Raw genomic sequence first — 21,653 nt, 5'->3', positions numbered from 1 at the left:
CCACTGCCTTCTTGGTGCAGAATTAGAAGGGACTGCTGCTTTGCCTAGCAGGGTTGCGTGAAGTAGGTTATAAAGTCAAATACCACAGGCTGGGAAATTACCGTGAACACTGTTGGCTAAACCCCCATGATCCTCAAGAGAAGAATTGAAATGATGTTTGAAAGCCACTGTGACTCGTGCCAGCCTTCATTAATTCCATTTTGGAAACTACATCCAAAACGTGAGCACTCTAGACATTACAAAAACCTGCAGTTATGTCTCAGGCCTTTTTTAAAACTACGCCCAAGACAAAAACGATACAATAGAATGTATTTGAGTTGGCAGGTAAAATGAAGAGGTAGGTTAGCCAATAGCCACCCCCTGAGGCTTCAGCACACCGAATAAGGAGGACGTCACCACCATTGATCAGAATTGGTTCAGCCGCACTCACTTGCACTTTCTGTTGCCAACTGGCTGGTATCATTTTGTGACTTGATTTCAAATAATTCCCCCTGAAGAGGACACATTTAAAAGGGACTGCAGTTAATTCTGCTGTTAATATGCCGGCAAAAAAAGACACAGAGAAGAGCTTGTCGCAAAATGGACAGAGAGATTCTACACAGATTCTACCATAGAGCACCTGTTGTAGTGCAACCAAGGCAGGTCTGATGAGGTTTCAGAGGAACAGAAGAGAGCCACGGTCTAGCCAACGTTCAGGCTCAGACAGGCAAATGTCACTCTGCTTGCCTCTGAATCCCCTCCAGTGTAACGTACTGTACATAAGCGCAGTGAGAGAATGTCTGAACAGAGGGGCCGGAACGGAAACCCAGCCCCAATCAAAGGACCTGGAAGCATGAGCCATATCTCGTGTTCAAATCAAAGGGTGGGAGTGGGGGCAGAGAGTGAGACAAGCGGCCTATTTTTGTCCAGAAGGAAACTCCAAACACAAGAGCACCGCAGACACCCTGAAATACCTACAAGCGTCGTCACATTCCTCTTTTTGCGCACTCGCCAAGCTCAGAACAACAGAAAAAGCATGCTGACCACCAGCCCATTGTTAGACTGTTGCAGCAGCTACAAGTCCTAGCCTAGTACCTACTCTGTCTCGCTCTCTTGCATGATAGACTGCTGGTCGGAACAACACTCTTGCTGGGTTTTTAAATACACCAATGTCAGCCTATGACATTTCTTCACATGTTGCCAAGGCTAAATATAATCTCTCGCAGGAAATCAGCTGCACATGGCTGTGACCACACTCCATTAGTGTGTATGTAAATAAGCAGTGTCGGGTGAGAAGGCGCTTGATGTGGCAACACTGTGACTGACTAAGAGCCTGCCTGCCTGCATGCACCCGGCTCTAACTCTGGCGCCCAGAAAGATGGTACAGAAATAAAAAAGACGAGAAGATGAGTGAGGGAGTGAACAAGCAAATGCCACGCTGCTGTATCGACAGATAGCCAGACAAGGGAGGGAGGGAGGCTTGCTAGATAAACCTATTCAAACACTGCCCTGCCACGGTCTTTTACAAGCACTATAAAACTAGTCATGGCCACTCTAGGCAAAGGACAAAAACTGACTATCGGAGAGTAGCCAGAGGAATGCAGAAGCTCAAATGACAATATTACACTGACAAACTTTACTTCTGTGGCACTTAAACTGTTGCACATCAGAAGTACTGTTGCCTCACACATCTCATTAAATTCGTGAGCGATTCAAAAGAAGACATTGGTCACATTGAGCGATACAAGTAATGTTTGCCTAACTCAACAAATAGTAGCACATAGTGTTTAAAGAGGTGTTCATTTCCATTCGAATAGGCTATGGCAAAAATAGACCAACATATTTCTGCCCCACATGAAAGTCTTAACTAAGCAAAAGGACTATGAAACTGAATAGTCTTCATGTTACCACATTGTCCCAGCTCTGTTTATGTTGATGTTAAACTGATCGTTACTAGAAGGCTTTAAAAATACCTGTGTGACATTCAAGGATCAATGGTCACATAAACTTTGGTAATAACATCAGCTTGTTGTAACGTGGCCTTATATTTGGTCATGCCAACGCTTAACCTCACAACTCGCACATAGAAAATGACTGTAGACTCCAGAGAAAATGACGTGCCATGAACATGCCATGTCCGTTTTGAAAGAATGGCAATGTTTCACAATTTCATTGTAAAAATTTACACTGCTGAACGTTCAGCCCAATGAATGGCCAACTACCACCAGTACCCTAGTTCTAGGCTAGGTGTCAAACGTGACAGGAAACATGAAAACCGCAGCTTTTAGTGAATACACGGATGCGTTTCATGAACATTATATCGCACAACAGATGGAAAACTGGGCCATCTCAGAGTGGTTAATTATTTGTTGCGTTAAATACTGGGGGCTGGTGCCAGAATGCAAGGAGCGGAACGTTAATCCACTTAATCACATCGTTTACGTTGTTTTGTCTACCTGGAAGAGCTAGACATTTTTGCACAATTGGGAACACAAGGTAACCTTGAGCTGCATACAGTCAGTTATCATGCAGGGACCTGCTTGAACCAGGCAAAGAAAAATATCTAGAACTGGGGTAGACGTTAGCTAGATATGCTATGGACCTAGAAAGTTGGCAAGCTAACAGATACGCAAAAGACTAGCCTGTTATTTAGGCCTCAGCTGGTCTAACCTCCACACAAAAGGCAACAGGGAAACATTGTAACCGCTACATCTACCGATGCAGCAACAAAGGGAGAAACAGCGACAATGTATCAATTTACTGAACAGGTTGATAAATGTTACTTACAATCCAAATGTTTCTTTTTTGGCCCCATAATTTCGTGCGTGGTTGCCTTGCACACCGTTTTGGATACCGCAGAACCGGTGACACTATGTTGGGCTGCAGTTATCCTATCCGTTATGCTTTGTCCAGACATCTTCAGTCTTGTCCAAACAACCTGATTGAGCTGAACCGAACGTTATGTGAATCCGATGGAACGGTTATTGTCTTCCTCGTCTTCCACGGTTCCACCACTTGACACACTGGGGAAAGAATGAAAAGACGGGGAGAGATGAAATGGCTAGCTGGTAGCCACAGACAGCTCCGTGTTTAGACAAAGCTAATTCATAGTAATTGTTCAAGCGGTGAGGTAACGAACACATTTACACAAGCCTACCCAATGAGCTCCTTTCTGTGGAAATAGTCCCCTTTGAAACCCTCTCTCATACACTCTCACTCTTTCTCTCTGTCCCCCCTCCTTCGGTGTCCTCCTCTCCGTGTTCGCCTCCCCCTGCTGGGTTTAAAAGGACCGGAGGCTTGCAGGAAAATGGCGGGTCTGCTTCCTCTGTTCAGTCCTCGCAGACAGCCGGGCGGTGGAGCCTCCCAAGGTTTGGGTGGACGTTGAAGTGAGAGAGAACTAGAGCGTACCGTTAACCCTGCAGTTGAGGAGATGCAGTGCACGCATGGTAAGAAATTAACAGGTGTTTCATCTGTTCCATTTTGACAGATAGTGCTACACACTTAACTATGTTCCTTCACTTAGCGTTTTGTTTCCAAGGTTGTTTACAGATCAACTGCTGCCCAGTGACCACTGAAGGGAAATGTTGTTAGAACTTCTCAAATAGGCCAAGTTTCATTTTATCTAGCATGTGCACTGAGTACCTCCAGTAAATTATCAGAAATTGATAGTTGGATGTAGGCTACTACATGTTCAGATAGGAATCCAAAAGTTGTGCACGTGCAAAGCAAGTCACCAAACAAGCCCATGAGGTAAAATACATGTCAAAAGTACCTTTTCCTTGAGGATGACCTGGATGAATGAAAATCCTCTCAGTCTATGTACCCATAATTCCTAAAAAATGTCAACCTGAGTCTCACCATCAACATGCCTTATTGTGCATCCACAATGATAATTTTCCTCTTTGACCTCATCTGCACAACTTACAGACTGCCCATACATTCTTTATGTGAATGTTCTCTACTGCACAGGCAGCCCCCTCCAGCCAATTTGTTTGGCCTGATTCTCACTCAAATCTTACACTCTGACAACCTCAGTGAATTAGGCCTACACTGGGAAACAGTTGTGAGTGACACGGACCCGATTAACTATGTTTGGGATTCTCTATATCTCCTCTTGCAAAAAAGTGATTTCTTTGATATATGTTTAAAGGTTTAATGCTAAATCTCTTTCAAATAACATTTCTAAAATAATTTCAATGATTTATCAACGTATAACATCACTTCTGAATACATTATGCTGCCAATGACTGTCACACACCATGCCTTTTCAGTGAATCAGTACTTGTCTCTGTTCCTGTCTACTAAGACTCACAAGTGGTCTGCAGTGTATAAATGAAATAGAAAGTATGTCAGGAAGGCCAAAATAGGGCAGCCGTGGCTTAATGGTTTTTGAGATGGGTTTTATAAAACCTATAGATCAAAGAGTTGCACATTCGAAACCCACCCTTCCACTGCCTACCTCACTCCATGGCTGGGGTGCCCTTGAGCAAGGGCCACCTAACCCCACACTACTCCAGGGACTGTAACCAATACCCTGGATCTAAGATAACAGTAAATTGCTTTGGATAAAAGTGTCAGCTTGTAATGTAATGTGAAAATTGCTCTAACACTGTAAACCTGTTGGGCAGCCAGAGATGAAAACTGCTTAGGGTCACTTTAAACCCGTGATTATCAACTTCTTTGAAGCAATATCTCCCTAACCTCATAAGCCTGCCAACCCTCCTGCCCCCATAAGCATGCCAACGTCCCCCCACCCAACAGCACAGCCTGTATACAGTATATAATGTAAAATAGTAATAATTTTCTGTATGCTATTATTGATTATGCTGCATGGTTATTATAAAGCTTTGTAGACTAATGTGAGAGTTTCCCTTCACGCCCCCCAAGGGCTCTCTAATAGCCCTTGGAGGTCTAGAGCCCCAGTTGAGAAACTCTCAAGAAAGTGGTGTATGTAAATAAAGGGTGACATCTGGTGGCAAGTAGTTGTAACATGGTCTGAAGGGAGAAAATGTTTAGCTGGAGGCGAACTGTAGTACCATATGGTGGAGCCAACGTTTACTCTTTCATGTAGGCCTACAGCTTTTCATAGGACAAGAGTTAACAGATGACATTGTTTATGGAATGGCATTTCAATTAGCTTTCCTGATCTTTTTGACTGAATTTGCTCTTCCTTCACGTATAAGGACAGGGAGAATGTTAAGATTAAGTTGATGCAAAGTTGGCCTCATGCAAAAAATGTTGTGCCTTCACGTTAAGATTACAAGACATCTCAAAATGTACTAAGACTTCATGCCCAATCTTCTGTTTGGTCTGCATGGTTTATTTGTTGTTTGCTGCTGTCCTTCTGTTTTTAGTATTCCAAGAGTTTACAGTCCAGTAATAATTGGTGTGTCTTCATTCATGTAGTTTATGTCTGTCTGTTGATCTTCTCTCCCTCCAGTGGCTTTGCGGTGCACTACAATATGACTGATATGTGTAGCCTCATAATGCGCAGGGGCGATGTCTTTACATAAATTGGCAGGCAGGCAGGCAGACAGACAGACAGAAAGGGAGACAGAGACGGACAGTGAAAGAAAACGAGAGAGAGAGAGAAAGGGAGACAGAAAGGGAGACCGAAAGGGAGACAGGGAGCCAGAGACGGACACCGAAGGAAGCCCAGAGCTAGACACTAAAAGATGTGTTGAAGGTATACCCTTATGGCAAAGATGTTATACCAAAATTATGTATACAAATTTACTAATTATGTGAAAATCAACCAAATCCTTACCAAGCAATTCTTCACCTTTACAGTTAAGTGCAAATTAACCTAACCCCTAACCCTACTTCCTAAACCTAAAAAAACTATTATCTTAACTTTACCTTCCATTGGGAAAGTGTCATTTCTGAGTGTAACCCACTTATCTGCCGCTCCATACCCTTATGATTAGAACTACTGCTTCATGGGGTCCTACTCTTTGCCACTTTTCTGGCAGTAAAAGGTAGAGTTGTACAAAGTATAAAATAGAAGTAGAAGTACTCTTACAGGTAAGATAAGATAAGATAAGAGATAAGATAAAACTTTATTGTCTGTAACATGTGAAACAGAAAGTTGTCTTTGGCGTGGCTCCAATCAATAGACAAGACATGACAAAACAGGACATAACAAGACAAGACAATACATGTATGCTGAGGCTGGATAGCATTGTTCATCTTTTTTGAATAGGGCTACAGCTGAGGGGATGAAGGCTCTTATATCTGTAATTACAACAGTAGTAGAATGATCTTACATGGTTTCAACTCATTTCAATCTGTAACAGTACTTCTACTTCAACTTTGTGCAACTCTAGTAAATTTAATGAGTCAACATATATTTGCACCTGTGCCATAAGAAGAAAATTATGCGAGACAGAGACCGATATTACCATAAGCACTAACATGTATTTTAAATTGAGTTGATACTGACTGACTGGTACAAAAGAAAACGATTTCCCTGCCATTTCACAAGGATTACTTTGTTATTTAAATGGATAAGTATCCCTAGAATAGTAATGGAGCATCATTGTGTAATATGTTATCTACAAGGTCTGTGTCTGACCACTTCACTCTGCATTGAAATACTGCAGGTACCTCATCATTACCGGCATTGGCCAGCGCTCCATAAGACTCTTGATGAGGTCAACCGCTACTGTGGAAGTGGTGTGCTCCTCCTACCGATGTGAGTACCTTGTGCATTGAAACTGACAGGGGGGACAAAGGGGTCAGTTGCCCTGAGCCCAGAGGGAGGTGGGGGAAGGAATTGGGTCTTCATATTTTGTACTATATATTGAATGGATGGCCCTTTCAGATGACTTTGTCCTGGCCTTGGCCAAAGCTGTCAGTGGCCCTGAACTGATGGTTTGTGTTTCACGCATAAACAATAAAGCATCCTGTTGATATCTACCCACTACCCACCACCCCACCCACATACCTCCACCCCTACCACCTGGGACATGGAGTGGGCCTTCCCGTCTACCCAGGCAGGCTAGCTCCACAAAGGCCTCTCTCTCCCTAAACAATGCAGCCCATGGCCATCTGTACAGTTTCGCCTCACTCCTCACTCAACACCCTAAAAGCCACCACCTCATTGTCAAGTCTAGTCAAGTTAAATATTTTTTAAGCTTCAGTGAGTGAGCTTCTCCTACATTACCTGTACATGTTTTGGTTGTCCGGTTTAATGAAAAACTCAATTTATTGTTGAGGAAATAACATTGAGCCTGTTTACACTACCACAATTATTGGGTTATTACAATAAACAATTGGAGTAAACTGTTTATTGTCATTTATATGCAGTCTGTTGGTTGCCTGCCACTCAAGTGTGTGACACGAAACTGGAATTCAAGGCTAGTGATTGGCCACTTATTATTCTAGAATGTCAATAACCCGATAATAACCTAAGGTATACTGTATGTCTTGAGAAATCAGTTTATTAGTCAAAAACCTACGTGTGGGAATCGGATTTCTCATAAACCGATAACGGCAATAAACCTTTACTTTTTACTTTTTTATTATAAACTTTTTTTTTACTGTATATGAGCACTTGAATAAACCGGTTACTCCAGGCCCTGCCGTGGCCAACCAGTAGGGCACTCGTCTGCCATGCTTCCTGTCCACGTCTCAAGCTGGCCTGTGTCGTAAATAGACAATTTTTTTTTAATAAACTGGTTACTCCAAAAACCTGATTATAAACGGTTTATTGATGTGCATATAAACAGGCTCATTGTCAAAATAATGTAATGGTTTCAGTCGTTCATCAGCTTTGCCGCCCTCTGTCGATCATGTTGTCTGTGTGAGACCACTCCACTTTCACTATATGCTTCAGAGCAACCAATGACTACATGTATTTGTAATTTCTATCATATTTATATAGCAATATTAATTGATATACTTTATGGATACTGTATTTGGTTTTTGGAGCACTAAAGGGCACAGTTGTATGAAATGATTGCAGGTGGATGCATCAGAATTGACGTTTTGGTGTTTGACTTCTACCCATTTTCATTAATGAATGTTCAGTAATGTGGAGTACAGATTTGGGGGAAACAAACTAAGTACAATCAAAGGTCAACATCTGGAGAAGTCTCAGAACTTTAAATCAAAATGGCAAAGTGATATGATTTGAGAGAGTTGCAGTTTGTCAATTCACTTTTTTGGCAGAGAGAAGACCCACCTTTTCACCCTTGCCTACTCCTAGCTGCCCAGGCGTCACAGCGTCCTTAATCTGTTTAGAACTAGCCCTGGCAGGGTGCACCCCTACGTGGCCGCTGGTCTTTGCATGAGGTTTCTTCCTGATTATATGGGTTTTTTGTCAGACCTCATTGAGCTTTTCCCCCCTATAAACCATGAATCAAGTGAAAAGCGAGTTTTTCCTCACCCCTGTTGCCACCAGGGGCCACATCTGAGCGCCCCATTCACTGTGACTATCACTTATCCTGGGCCTATCCTGGGCCTAACCCTTGTGGACCTTATTCCTCTAGTCTATACTCTCTACTTATGTCTTCTTTAAAGGTACACTGTGCAGGAAATGGTCAAAAAAGGTAATGCAACTATGCTGCTCATTGAAACTGGGCTGCCTATTGCCAAATTTGTTCTTTTCATGAAAGTTTACTAAGTAATAAACTATTTTTTCTAGTATGGCCCAAGTACAGTCATTTTTACAGCAAAAAAAATGCAAAATTAAAAAAGAAATTCAAAATGGCGGACCATGGAAAAGATCCCCCTTTTCATGTATGAAAAGTGCAATTTTTCCAGTCATAAGGAATACTTACAATTTGATGGTGGTGGTAAGTATTCATGAAAACTGTAACATTAGTGAATGGGTAGCATGAATTCTGGAAATAAACAACTACAAATCTTACACAGTGTACCTTTTAAACTCCTTATTTCATTTTCTCTACATCTACTTATTTATCTATCTACTTATTTTCTCTTTTCTGTTTAGTTTCTTCTCTTGTCTTCTTGCTATGCTCTTCTCTTGCTCTACTTGCTTCTTTTTTATTTCTGTCTCTCTTTTCAACCTCACTTTTTATTTTCATTTTTATCATGATGTTTATCCATTTGTTAAGCACTTTGAGCTGCATGCCTTGTAGGTTAGTGCGCTTTACAAATCCAGATATTATTATTATTATATAATTTGAAAATAACAGAAAAAAAGTTTACAAAAATGACACCGGAGCTGTTGTGATATAAATGTACGAAACATATACATGCACACATAACATGCACATAGACAATGCACAGCCGTGTCTCAGAGGCTCTCACACAGGCCGGAGTGACCTGATCATTTTCAGACGGCTGCCAAGTGGGTCATTACAAGGGAGGGATGTGTAAAACGATCTCCATACCACTGCTTCTGTTTTCACTTCCCATGCCGGCCTGTCCATATAGCCACCTGATCCCCCCTCCCCTTTTCCAGGAGGATGTGGTGTCTTTGTGTGTTGGACTGTGTTGTGTTGCTTTTAATGTGTGTGTGGCCATGGTGCTTTCACTGGGTGCGCGTACATGCTATACAGTATCTCTATTACATGAGTTGCTAGAGTTTGGTTTTGGTCCTTGGACGTTTTTTTTCTTCTTCTTCGTAGGTCACTCGAATGTGCCAGACATGGCCATCATGGACGATGGAGTGATGGGTGACGCTTTCTGTCCCCATGAGAGAGGCCTTTTCCGTGTCTGTCAGGATCCATTGAGATTCAGAAGAGAGATGGGCCCTTGTGCACCCCCCTTCCCACATACCTCACCCCTTCCCACCCCTGTGTCAATCATCGTCTCCCTCTTTTGCCCGTTTGTAACGGGCCAAGTTTGGATAATTTGGGCCCATTCACGAATTCCTCGATCGAAACCACTTAGGACCGCACACAGACTTTACGTTTTTTTCTAGCGCTTTCAGTAGAAAAGCGCTTTTTCTTGAACCTACTCACTCATTTATTGATATTATACATACAGATATTACAGTTATATATACAGATATTTATTAATCACACACATTTATTATGTATCTTTCATTGCTTTAACTTGACAAAGACTTGCATTACAGACATGAATCTCCAATTACGGTGCTTTTAATTCTCAAGTTTTTGTGCTTTCATTGTTCCATAGACTTCCATTGGTGGGCATTCTTACATCAGGAGAGAACAAGTTGTCCTATTTTTAATAATGAGATATTTTGTAGCACAGGAACTGATGTATCGAGAACAAACTTGAACAAATGCCAATGACAGCCATGACATTTAACTCGAGTGTAGCCAAAGAGTAAAGAGATCACCCAAGAGTAAAGAGATTCACCAAAGCTTGATAATTACTGCTTAAAGAACGGTGCCTTGTTTAGATGAATACTGCACACTGTATATTGATTTCACAGAAGAGAAAGGATTTTCACATGTTATGTTGGTGAAAGAGTGGGTGCCATGGTTCTGAAAAAAAAAAACATGGGCCATCGACATTGAAATCTAATATTGTTATTTTGAAGCTCGACTTGAAATTAATCTGTCGTAAATTTTGTTTTGTGGGGCATGCCGTGAAAGCCTCCTTGGGACATCATACTGTTCCTCCTCACGCCTCAACTTACCGTTTTCCTGAATGAAAAAAATTGGTTACACTGTATCCATGATCAATTATAGCCCATGTTAATGCCATATTTCCACACGTCTTGTTTAAATAACGTGAAAACATAGTTGCTGACTTAAAAAAAACATTTTGTGTTAAACAAACTCAAAATGTACACGTTTATTCTTCTTACGAAATTCCAAATAGCACAGATTCCATTTCTCAAAGGGAAATGTTTGAAAAAAGAAATTGTTTCGTGTTGCTGCATTATTGTAAGCTTTCGCGTTCAGCTATTTCAAATTTGTGAATAACTCTCTTCCCATTCATGTCTTGTCAAAATAACATGAAAACAAAGTTGCTGACTTAACAAAAAATATTTTGTCTTGAACATACTCAAACTTAACATGTTTATTCTTCTTCCAAATTGCACAGATTCCATTTCTCAAAAGTAAATTTTTAAAAAAGAACTTCATGTTGCTGCATTGTTGTAAGCTTTCATGTTCAGCTATTTAAAATTTGTGAATAACTCTTCCCATTTATGACTTGTCAAAATAACATGAAAACAAGGTTGCTGACTTTAAACATACGTTTAAACATAAAGTTTGAGTATGTTGAAGACAAAATGTTTTTTTGGTCTTCGTCCGAATTGCACAGATTCCATTTCTCAAAGGGAAATGTTTAAAAAAGAACTTGTTTTGTGTTGCTGAATTATTGTAAGCTTTCATGTTAAGCTATTTCAAATTTGTGAACGACTCTCTTCCCCATTCATGTCTGTGACAGAAGATGGCTGCAATCTGTCATCTGATGACACCACAGCTTAAGGGAGGCTGAGTGACGGCCTCTGCAACAATAATGGTGAGGATTTCACTGTTGAGAGGTGACGATCAAAACGTGTAAACTGTCACACACTTTGCTTTGGCAATATGGAGAACTGGACGTGTGACAGATCAATGAGTGACATGTGCTGGACGCCCTACACAGTCAGATTGCTATCTGCATCTCTGAATTGCCACACCATATGCAGCCAACAGTTTTGTTTTTCTGTATTCAGTCAAATAAAGCCATAGAATTTGAGCCCCTTTTCTCCTCTGAACCTGCTCTTCTCTCTGCTCTGCTCTCTCTCGCCCTAGTACACAATCCATCATTTCTGACTAATCTCCAAACCAGGGTATATTAGCAGAAGCCACTGCACCGTTTAGTATGATTTCTGGTCAGAAGCAACGTGAAATAGTCCCATCGTCTGAGCTCCGTCTGAAAACCGGGCTTGTACAAAGGAGTAAATTAAATTTTAGGAATGATTTTATTGCTGACAACGCCATGTTTTTATACACTGATTTTTTTACATCAGGATCTCTTTGGACGTGTCCCAATCTTTGGGTTACTGTACATCCACTTGTAGCTGTGGATAAGGGAGGCAAGTGGACCTGGCTCTTCTCCATGGTTGGATATAGCTGCCAACTGTGCTTCTCTCAGGTAAGGATGGATGAAGGATAATCTATTGAAAACACTGGTGCCATAATTCACAGCAAGCATACACTTGGTTCACTGCCTTTTCAGTCTACATAGTAATATTCAAATGTAGCTGTTGTGTTGTGTTGTGTTGTGTTTGCGTTCTTGTGTGTGTCCATTCATGTGCTCATTCATGTGTGCGTTGAATGGCACAAGTGGCATCGCCTAGTGTGCCAAACATACAGTGTCTGAAGAAAGAAGGCGATGTCAAGCAAAATTACTGATGAAGCAGAAAGGTGGTTTAGGCCATTTAGACCTCAGCCATTTAGGCCTTAGCCACGTTCCAAGTTCCAAGTTCTTACAGTCTATTGAGACAAAAACAACACTGATTCTGCAGAGCTCTGACAGGAAGTTTCGTGTTATGTATTCAACAGCCTTTGGCCCCACTGCCCCTGATATGTCATATTATTCAGCCTGTCTGTCGGCGACAATTCTTACACAAGAGTTTTTCCCATACATCCATACGAGTGTGGTGGCGGTAATCCTATAAAGAGGTACCGAGCGGTGTGTTTCTGAACCCCTTTTTCCTGTGCTCGAAAGAGCAGGAGTCACGCTTGAGAGATCACGGTGCTGGGGGAGACAGGTGGCAAGCTCTGACATTTTTTTTGTGTGCTCACTGACTGACTGACTGGTTGGCTCGTTGGCTGGATGACTGGCTGGCTGGCTAGCTGGCTGGCTGGCTGGCTCGCTCACTTGTCTCCCTGGCAGCCTGAACCTGTAGCCCCAGCCAGCCATGGGAGGGAGAGTGTGGATAGTGCTGACGGAGCCGCAGGGACACAAAGTGGCAGAAAAAGCAGCCCCAGACGATGATCCTGGGCACGGCCAGGGACGCGCTGGCAGAGAGAAAGGCCACCTCAGTCAGCAAGCGGGTCCTGCTCCAGCGACCGATGAAAAGATAATTCCCCCCCTGCACGGACCTCATGCGGCGTCGAGCCGTTTGTGCGCGCTGACAGAGGAAGATCAAGCAGAAAGGATATGAGTGGGAAACTTCAAAACCTGCTCATGTTTCTGGGCCCGTGAAAAGGATTTGTATAACACAATTCAGAATTGATGGACTTTCCCATGTTCCCCTGGACAGTCCTTTTTTGTTGACGTGTTCAGATAATGAATCTCTTATGTTGGATTTTTTTTATGGCCGTGGATCGGGACCTGCATTTTTCTGGGTGCCCGGCAGAGATGCGCCTCTCCCCAGTCGACCACATGCAGCGGTGGGGTGCACATGGAGTACCGGTGACTCGTTGGAGACCAGGGAACCGGGTGAGTCTGACATGCCATGACGGAACAGCTACAGTAAGCACCTACCTGTACCTGTAGGCCAGGAGTACGGCAGATGGGGCCAGAGCCATAGAACAGGATGGTGATGATGATGCTGAGGTGCTGTGGACTGTTCCAATGAGACTGCAGATTATAATTTGTTTGATTTGCTTTTACAGTAGGGCCCAGGCCTGACTTCTACTGTAGGCTTTTAGACAGTTTGTTGAGTAGTATTTAGATCATTTGGATGTTGGTGTTTTGGTGTTGGTGCTCTGTGAGGAAGGTTTGGTAGGATTTAATGTAAGATTGTCCATTTTTAAACTTGTGCTTTTTTAACTTTTACTTTACTTTTTTACTTACTGTGATTTTCAGCAAATCGAAACAGACATTTTCCATCACATCTCAAATACAGCAGTTTGGTACTAATATTCATAATGTTATGTTGTTCACAATGCTTCCATCAGGTGCTGAAATGGAACGAATATGTTTGAGTCTTTTGCTCATAAGTAAGGCAGTCTCGGTCGCTGCACAGTTCAACGGTTTCAACTGCGATGCCAACTTCCACAGTCGTTTCCCAGGTAATAACAGAACTGCTCCTTGCTTCCTCTGAAGTGTCCTATAGGATGCTGAGGCAACTGCCATGGCAACAACAGCTGTTAGCAACTGTTGCCATGACATTGTTTGGGGGGGAAATCCTCACCCAGAGATGTACATACTGTGACTGTTCTCTGCCATCCCCTGCAGCGGAGCGAGACATCAGCGTGTACTGCGGTGTGCAGACCATCACCCTGAAGATCAACTTCTGTCCGGTGCTCTTCTCTGGCTACACGGACACGGACCTGGCGCTGAACGGGCGCCATGGCGACTCGCACTGTCGCGGCTTCATCAACAACAACACCTTCCCCACGGCGGTGCTCTTCAGCATCAGCCTCAACACCCTGGAGGCCTGCGGGAACTCGCTGGTGGTAGGACACCCTTGTCTCAAACTATAGTGAACATGTTACACTGGTGTTAGGACACCCCTGATTGAAATTATAGTTAACACATTACACTGGAAGTAGGACCCCCTTGACTCAAACTATAGTATTCATGTTGCACTGGTGGTCTGCAGGAACTTGCTGGTGGTAGGAGCCTTTCGAATGAAGCTGTGGTAAATATGTGGTAAGCATGTTATACTGGAGGCCTATGACGGCTCAGTGGTGGTAGGACCGCCTTGACAAGCTTAAAGAACAGTAAAATTGAGGCCTTTTGACAAGCTATTGACTTTTATCAACACTCTGGTGATAACCTTAACAAGGTACTGAAAAACGGGTCCATACTGTAAAATGGACACATTTTCCAGACTAGAGGTTCGAGAGCTTTGGACAAGCTAACACTGACATTAAGATGCAGACCTATAGAAAAGCTCAGGTGGCAGAAAAGAGCCTTTGACAAGCTAGCCACATTAAACTGTCTTGGGATGGAGAATGAAAGACGCATTCTGACCCATTCTGAGTTTTTTTTCAGGTTTTTTTTGTGGCAGATTACAAAGTTGTACTTCTTCCTACAGGAGCAGCTTTAGTCGAGAGGATTTGAGGACGTTTTGTAAAGTAAACAACAGTGATGTCAAGCTTGAGCTAGCTTTGCAGCGCTGAATGGAGAACATTTGGGCTCTTATCGGGATTCTGGGAAATTGTGCTGGAGGTTTCTTGTGCTGAGGAGGAATTATACCTGTTTTTGGCCGAGTGACGAGGTGGACACAGTGGCCAAGCTGCGATAAGGGGATACCAGGCGTAGGGATTAGTGGGGTGTGGGCACATTAGCTCAATGGTAAGGAGGTGATGTTATCAAGGAATGCTGGACCGCTTATGAGGACGCCATTTATGGATGATGTGTGTGTGCGTGCGTGCGAGCGTGTCTGTGTGTGTGTGCATGCACCTATTTACTCTGTGTGAATGTGTGCGTTTGTGCTTGCTTGTGTGCATGCATGTGTGCGTGAATCTGTGTTTGTGCTTGCTGTGTGTGTGCGTGCATGATTGTGTGTATTGTGTATGCAAACCCCTTAGAATTATTTCAGTCTTGCACATTGTTCATTTTATATGTCGGATTCAAATAAAGTGTGTGTGCGTGCGTGCATGCGTGCGTGCGTGCATTTCTCCGCCTGTGTTTTACAGGTCTCCTCAGCTCAGGGGGCGAATGCCTATGGGAACTTGTCCCTGGTGCAGATTGGCAATATATCAGGGTACATCGACACGCCTGATCCCCCTACGGTCATCAGTTACCTGCCAGGCCTTCTGTACAAGTTTAGCTGCAGTTACCCTCTGGAGTACCTGGTCAATAACACTCAGCTGGCCTCGTAAGTACACCCACAGCCAGGCTCAGTCGAAATAGTTTAGTTGCAAACTTGCAATCTATTGGTCTCCTTTATGGAGCTTGAAAAGTCCATTTGTTAAGTGTAGTGCATCTAAACCAGAGAGACTGAATAAGCATAATACTCCGAGAATCACTCACTAAACTCTGTTGACTAACATAGCATTATGTGAGGGAATGATGATATCATCTACATAAACATGTACAAAGATACACATGCGCATGAGTTGAAATGTGTTCAAAGACCTATTCAAACAATACATGCATGTCTAAGTGATTCATTTGATGTGACTCATGCCCCATGACCAAGTTTGTAGCTGGTTAGTCTACGTATCAGGAACCATATTTTGTACAAGACAGAAGAAAATGGAAGCATTTTGTCAATGGTTCCCATGTTCCTTTGGGAACTCAAAGGCCTAAGCAAACATATTTCATACAGACATACTGCTTCTCTTGTCATAGTTGGCTATAAAGACAAGTGTGTGGTCCATGAAAGGGATAGGCTACTACAATGTACAGAGAACAAAAACACTACAGCATCAGTAGCACCTAAGGGTAATTTAAACTACGCACTGTAGCTTACTTTAATTCACATGACTGTGGAAGGTGTGTGTAATGCTAAAAATTATTACATTTTTCAAAGTAGAGTCCCCGTGCACAACCACTGTCCAGGTGCTGGTGATGTGCAGTAAAAGTAATCCAAGTAAAGGAAGGATGAATCACCGCACACTGGTATTCTTTGCTGGTTGTTAATTTGGTGAACAACGCGTTTTCTCTGTTGCTTCATCAGGTTCAATCTGATATGATTACTATGATTACATTTTTGCTACAACATAGTCCTGTATGTAATGTGATATTGCCTGTTTTGTTTTTGAAGGTCAGCTGCTGCCATCTCAGTGAAGGACAGCAATGGTACCTTCGTAAGCACTTTGAGTTTACTCCTCTACAATGTGAGTTGACACACAGCATTGCATTGATCTGACTATACACGGTCTCTCTGAAGACATTTTATTCAGATGGCTGGAAGACTTTTGAAACTGCTCGTTGACCAATAGTCTTATTAATAAAGTGTAACTAAATAAAGAACATACTAACTCTAGTTTCACAATGCTACACTACTCATACAGTTGCAGAGACCCTTTATATAGAGTAGTAGAATTAAAGATTGGCACTGTAGGATTAAGGTGATAAATCAGTGCACACTGAATTTCAGAAAAAAACTTCTACAATGTCTATTTGGACATACAGTATTTTTTGAAAGTCCTTTTGTATTCTTTCTGTCAGACAGTACTTTGAAAGAAAACTGCCCAACGCACAGAGGCTTCCCTGAGTTTATATCATTCTCCTTCATCCTCCTACCTCCATCCTTCAGCCCTCTGCATCTTAACACTTGGTGTCCTTCTCATATTTGCAACTGTGTATCTCAGCAGTCATTTACTTATTTGCATGAGGCAAATTTTGACTTTGTGTTAAAAAATGACTGAGTAACTTTGTTGGATTTTTACTTGCACCTCATGCACTTTCTGATGTTGCTTTTTGCAGGACTCAACGTACGTGCAACAGCTTGCTATTCCGATGGCCGGCCTTACCTTGAAGACGCGTGTGTTTGCTGCTGTGAGGGCAAGCAATTTAGACAGAAGGTAAAGCATTTATTTTAAAACCTTATTATCATTAATAATATCAGCTTAAAATCATGCGGTGTGTGTTAGATAAAAGTATACAGGACTGATAGCATTGGGCTCAGTGCCTGATTTCAAATTTGACAGAGATTGTCTGTGGGAATAAAATATACTCATTAGGTTTTTCTGATTTCAAAATGTGTTAAAGGGTTCAGGCTTATGACTTTCCTCTACTATCAGGCCTGAAGTATAGACATACCATAACACAATACCTATAGTCCTCTGAAGCAGATGAATCATCATCCATCATGGCAGTAATATGTAGGTCAAATGCAGGATGGGTTCCTGAAATAAGATTCACATGAAGCTTGGACATTCATAGAAGAGAAAATGGAGTAAGGCATTCAATAGAGGCCTTGTTGGCAAACGCGGTGGCGCCAGCACCACTGAAGAACAGACAGACAACACAGGAAGCACACGGGAGCATGGAACATGTTAGCATTGTATAGGAACATGCTAGCTTTGTGTAGTAGGAGGAGGCCCCCACCATTCATGTATGGCTGTTTTAATGAGCCTAAACCTGTTGTGCCTCTACCCCCTGGACAGGTGGAATGTGCTGATGGACTACTGTTACACTACCCCCTCTGGGAACCCCAATGATGACTTGCGCTACGACCTTTTCTTTGGGTAATTCCTCCATCATCTGACAAAGATCTGTCCAGTGAAATCTCATGAACCATCTTCACACAATAACTCTCTGGGTTTTTTTGCTCTCTCTTTCTCTCTCTCTCTCTCTCTCTCTCTCTCTCTCTCTCTCTCTCTCTCTCTCTCTCTCTCTCTCTCTCTCTCTCTCTCTCTCTCTCTCTCTTTCTCTTTTTCTCTCTCTCAAACTTATTTAAAGTATTTATTCAATTATTTATGTTACTGTTGATTTTTTTAATGTGAAGTGAATTTTATTGCCTGTACTGACCACGAAATACCCACAGCTGCATAATTGTCCATGAACATAAACAAACAATCTCTCTCTTTCTCTCTCTCTCTCTCTCTCTCTCTCTCTCTCTCTCTTTGCAATGTCTGTGTTTTGAATGTCTATCCCACACCATGGCACTGTGTCTTTATATGTACTCTGCCTGCGGAGACAGCTGTGACAAAGACCCGCAGACGACCGTTTTTGAGAATGGGAAGAGCCAGATGGGTCGGTTCTCCTTCGAGGTCTTCCGCTTCGTCAAACACAAGAACCAGAAAATGTCCACGGTTTTCCTGCACTGCGTCACCAAGCTGTGTCGCTCCGATGACTGTCCGATGCTCATGCCGGTAATGTCACTTAACCCATTCTAGTGCTGTTCTGTGTATGTCCTACTAACACCTATCATGTGAAAGGGGCTTTAAAGCTTTTTTTACAAACATAAAGCTATGCCAGGTAGATTTTAAAGTGCCTGCTGAAATCCTTGCCCAATAATCTACACTGCTGTAAATCTGTTTCCTAATGCTTTGATTGTTTTTCATCCAAGAGTCCCAGTTGTTGTGGATCTAAATGTGATTATGTTTGCTGAGGTAGCTAAGTTCAGATTTTCTTATGACAAGTTTATTTCAATATGCTCGTCTGTGGCTGTCAGTTCCAAGTGTTACATAGTCTCCCTTTTAAACAAATAAATCGCTTCTAAAATCATTTCAGTAGTACATCAACATATGAACCATGCAGCTATAGCCATGCAGAGTGAAAAGCAAATTCAGAAGGTCCTTTCATACTAAGAACATTTGGAGAAGCAGGTTATAGGATCTCTGTATTGTTTGAATCATATACATTTCCATTTTTAAGCTGTGGTTCATCTGCTGCAGAGGGGAAACTGTTGTTGCTTTAATAGAAAAAAAAACTCCTGGCACAGATGTAATTTACTTATGTTGTATCTCTGTCCCCACACATCTGTGACTTTTGATGTCATGTTTTGTATGTTGCTTTGGATAGTAGTGTTTGATAATGTAATGTAATGTAATGTGTTGCTGATGCAGATCTGTGGCAGTAAGAGGAGGAGAAGAGACACTCCAGCTGAGGGGGAGTCGAACGCAGCGTCTGGGAATGCCGTCATCACGGCTGGACCCATCATCACGCGCAGCGGTTAGTGGCACTTCACTTTTTAAAAGTGTTTTTCTGGGCTTAGAGAAAGGATGTCTGCGCTTCAGGCCTTGTGGTGCTCAGACAGTCCAGAACAGCAGAATGAAGACAAACTGGGCTACTCCTCAGTGACTAGACCCAGAGATGACTAAGCACGCAGTATACTTTTAGAGTTGTTTTACTTTTTGCCGCACAAAGTCACTGACATTTCGACGCACCTGCATCTTCCTCAGAGTCCAAACGCAGGTGCGTCAAAATGTCAGTTACTTAGTGCACCAAGAAATAAAAAATCTCTAAAAGTATGCTAAGTGCTGTGATCATCCCTGGGTCTAGTCAGTGAGAAGTAGCCCAGTTTGTTTTTCTGGGATTTGTCTGCCTTTATTATGATAGGATAGTGAAGTTGTGACAGGAGATCAGTGAGGAGAGAAAGATGGGGAAGGTTCTGCAAATGACCTCGAGCCGCCTTTAATGTTCGGAAAACGTTGTGACAACAGTGATACTGCACCGTCAGGCTCAGCCTTTTTTGTGACCAACATTTTTATTGCTTTGGGGGGAGGGGGGGGGGTTTGTGACTAGGCATTTACACTGTACATTCATAAGCTCTGGTACATGTGAATGACGGCATATAGTCCCTTGAGTCCATATACGTAGTCCTTTGAGTCCATCATTTGAGTCCAGATGCCAAGGTTTGGCCCGCAAGGGTATTACAGGAGAAAAGACATATACTGACAGAAATGAAAAGCTCTCAGCTAAGAAGAAGAAGAAGAAGAAGAAGAGAGAAAAAAAACACACCACATACACGTATGTAAACTCACTGAAGGTGAGCTTGACCATTTAAATCCCGAATTCTAACAAGAAATGTTGGTGATTTTTGAAACGTTTACTCTAGGTGTGATATTCTAAATTAACAATATTGTTCAAGTAGTAGTTAATCCAAAAGGTGGTGAGATGTTGAGATGTAATCTATAAATGCAAAGTCTCTCTCTCTCTCTCTCTCTCTCTCTCTCTCTCTCTCTCTCTCTCTCGCTCTCTCTCTCGCTCTCTCTCGCTCGCTCTCTCTGTATGGGTGTGTATGGTGTGGTACAACTGACATGGAGATTTTTGCACAACTTTATGTGTTTTGTCTTCACAGAGGATACACCAATGAACAATTCTCAGCTTGGTAAGGCCTGCTGCTCTTTATACCTTAACTTCAACACAAAGCTACCATATAGTAGTTCAGTTTATTCATGGAATTACTCAGTGAATACAACACAACTGTTATGGTCATTACTTGAGGAATAAGAAGATGAAGAGTACAAAAACAAGTAGACTAACTAAAATGAATACAGTAGTGTGTTACCTTTTCCCTTTGTGGTATTTTACCATGAATACAGTAGTGTGTTACCTTTTCCCTTTGTATATTTTACCATGATTAAGTTTTTTCTGTTGTGGACGTGATATCCCACAAAGACTAAACTGTATACAGTATTATACAAATTTTACTAATTGTATGTAATTGAGTTTTGAGAGTCTGTGTCCTGTACTTGTCTGTGCTTTAGCCCAGTTAAACAAGCCCCTGCAGGGAGACTCGGTGACCAGCGCCCTGATCTCTGGCATCATCATCCTGGCCGTCATGAGCCTCTGCTTCTTCGTCCTCTCCCTCACGCTGCTCAAGGGACGCAAGACACCACCGCCGCCCAGCACGCTAGCTGGCTCCTTCAACCCCGCCTTCAACTGATCTAAACTCCCGCCCCTCCACACAGTCTAACCCAGGCTCCAACAGTTCAACTCTGCTGTTCACGGTGAAAAAAGTTTTAAGTCCGGTCTACTGTAGCTTGGTTTTTCTAGGCCTGTCAGATCTGTGCCAATGCTGGGTCCCGCATCTGTCACACTGGGAACAGTGGTTAAAGGTGAACAGCCCTCATGTATACCGTTTGTTTATTTCATTAACCTGCTGACTTTAATTTTGCTGTCATGGTTCACTTAGGAAAGAAAGTTTCACTTGATTTCTTGTCGGGACCAACTTACTGTTTCCCAAACTTTTTGATTTTCGTCCATGAGTCTGTTGGAGATCAAGTGTGAGAACTGGCAACTGCTCAGTTCTCCATTAGCCTGAAGACGGTATCTTACCATAAATGGGAAATAATGCACAATGTATTGAGTCTTGCTAAATGGAGGAAGCATGCAAAATCCTGTGTATCACAAATATAATCTGTTTTAAAATATATGTTATTTATAGAATTCAATCCAATATGTATAAAGTTAGCTGTGTATTCTTTTGAAATTTGTTT

The 21,653-nt window shown here is 42.3% G+C and overlaps 2 protein-coding genes and 1 long non-coding RNA gene across 21 annotated transcripts in view; 2 read left to right on the top strand and 1 right to left on the bottom strand.

Moving 5' to 3' along the window:
• Positions 1-3,252, bottom strand: part of picalma (phosphatidylinositol binding clathrin assembly protein a) — a 38,869-nt gene extending 35,617 nt beyond the window's left edge. For 11 of the 19 annotated variants that reach the window (XM_063203673.1, XM_063203683.1, XM_063203677.1 and 8 more), the window contains exons 1-2: positions 3,137-3,252; positions 2,767-3,002 (exon numbers count right to left, since the gene is read on the bottom strand). In XM_063203673.1, coding sequence (XP_063059743.1) covers positions 2,767-2,896 — 130 coding nt within the window. In that variant the 5' untranslated portion in view covers positions 2,897-3,002; positions 3,137-3,252. The remainder of the gene's footprint in view (positions 1-2,766; positions 3,003-3,136) is intronic. The other 8 variants (XM_063203685.1, XM_063203682.1, XM_063203687.1 and 5 more) reach the window with 2 other exon arrangements.
• Positions 3,253-3,329: 77 nt separating this feature from the next.
• On the top strand, positions 3,330-9,891 carry LOC134452974 (uncharacterized). The gene is made up of 3 exons (XR_010035533.1): positions 3,330-3,425; positions 6,582-6,673; positions 9,576-9,891. It is a non-coding gene; the product is annotated as an uncharacterized LOC134452974 (long non-coding RNA).
• A 1,389-nt stretch (positions 9,892-11,280) lies between these two features.
• zpld1a (zona pellucida-like domain containing 1a) lies at positions 11,281-21,304 on the top strand. Its single transcript, XM_063202604.1, has 13 exons — positions 11,281-11,391; positions 11,885-12,009; positions 13,220-13,302; positions 13,764-13,877; positions 14,044-14,264; positions 15,453-15,634; positions 16,526-16,598; positions 17,191-17,288; positions 17,874-17,954; positions 18,410-18,581; positions 19,278-19,383; positions 20,513-20,542; positions 20,922-21,304. The coding sequence occupies exons 4-13, from the start codon at positions 13,772-13,774 to the stop codon at positions 21,098-21,100; spliced, it is 1,248 nt and encodes a 415-aa protein (XP_063058674.1). The 5' UTR covers positions 11,281-11,391; positions 11,885-12,009; positions 13,220-13,302; positions 13,764-13,771; the 3' UTR covers positions 21,101-21,304.
• Positions 21,305-21,653: the final 349 nt, after the last annotated feature.

The sequence above is a fragment of the Engraulis encrasicolus genome, chromosome 7 (assembly GCF_034702125.1).
Source record: "Engraulis encrasicolus isolate BLACKSEA-1 chromosome 7, IST_EnEncr_1.0, whole genome shotgun sequence".
In the NCBI taxonomy this organism is placed as follows: Eukaryota; Metazoa; Chordata; class Actinopteri; order Clupeiformes; family Engraulidae; genus Engraulis; species Engraulis encrasicolus.
This window is presented reverse-complemented; position numbering and strand designations above follow the sequence as displayed.

Coding starts and splice junctions, on each gene's coding strand:
- zpld1a (XM_063202604.1), top strand. CDS start 13,772: ATGGAACGAATATGTTTGAGTCTTTTGCTCATAAGTAAGGCAGTCTCG. Junction 14,265..15,452: donor CCTGCGGGAACTCGCTGGTG/GTAGGACACCCT, acceptor TGTGTTTTACAG/GTCTCCTCAGCTCAGGGGGC. Junction 15,635..16,525: donor AATAACACTCAGCTGGCCTC/GTAAGTACACCC, acceptor TTGTTTTTGAAG/GTCAGCTGCTGCCATCTCAG.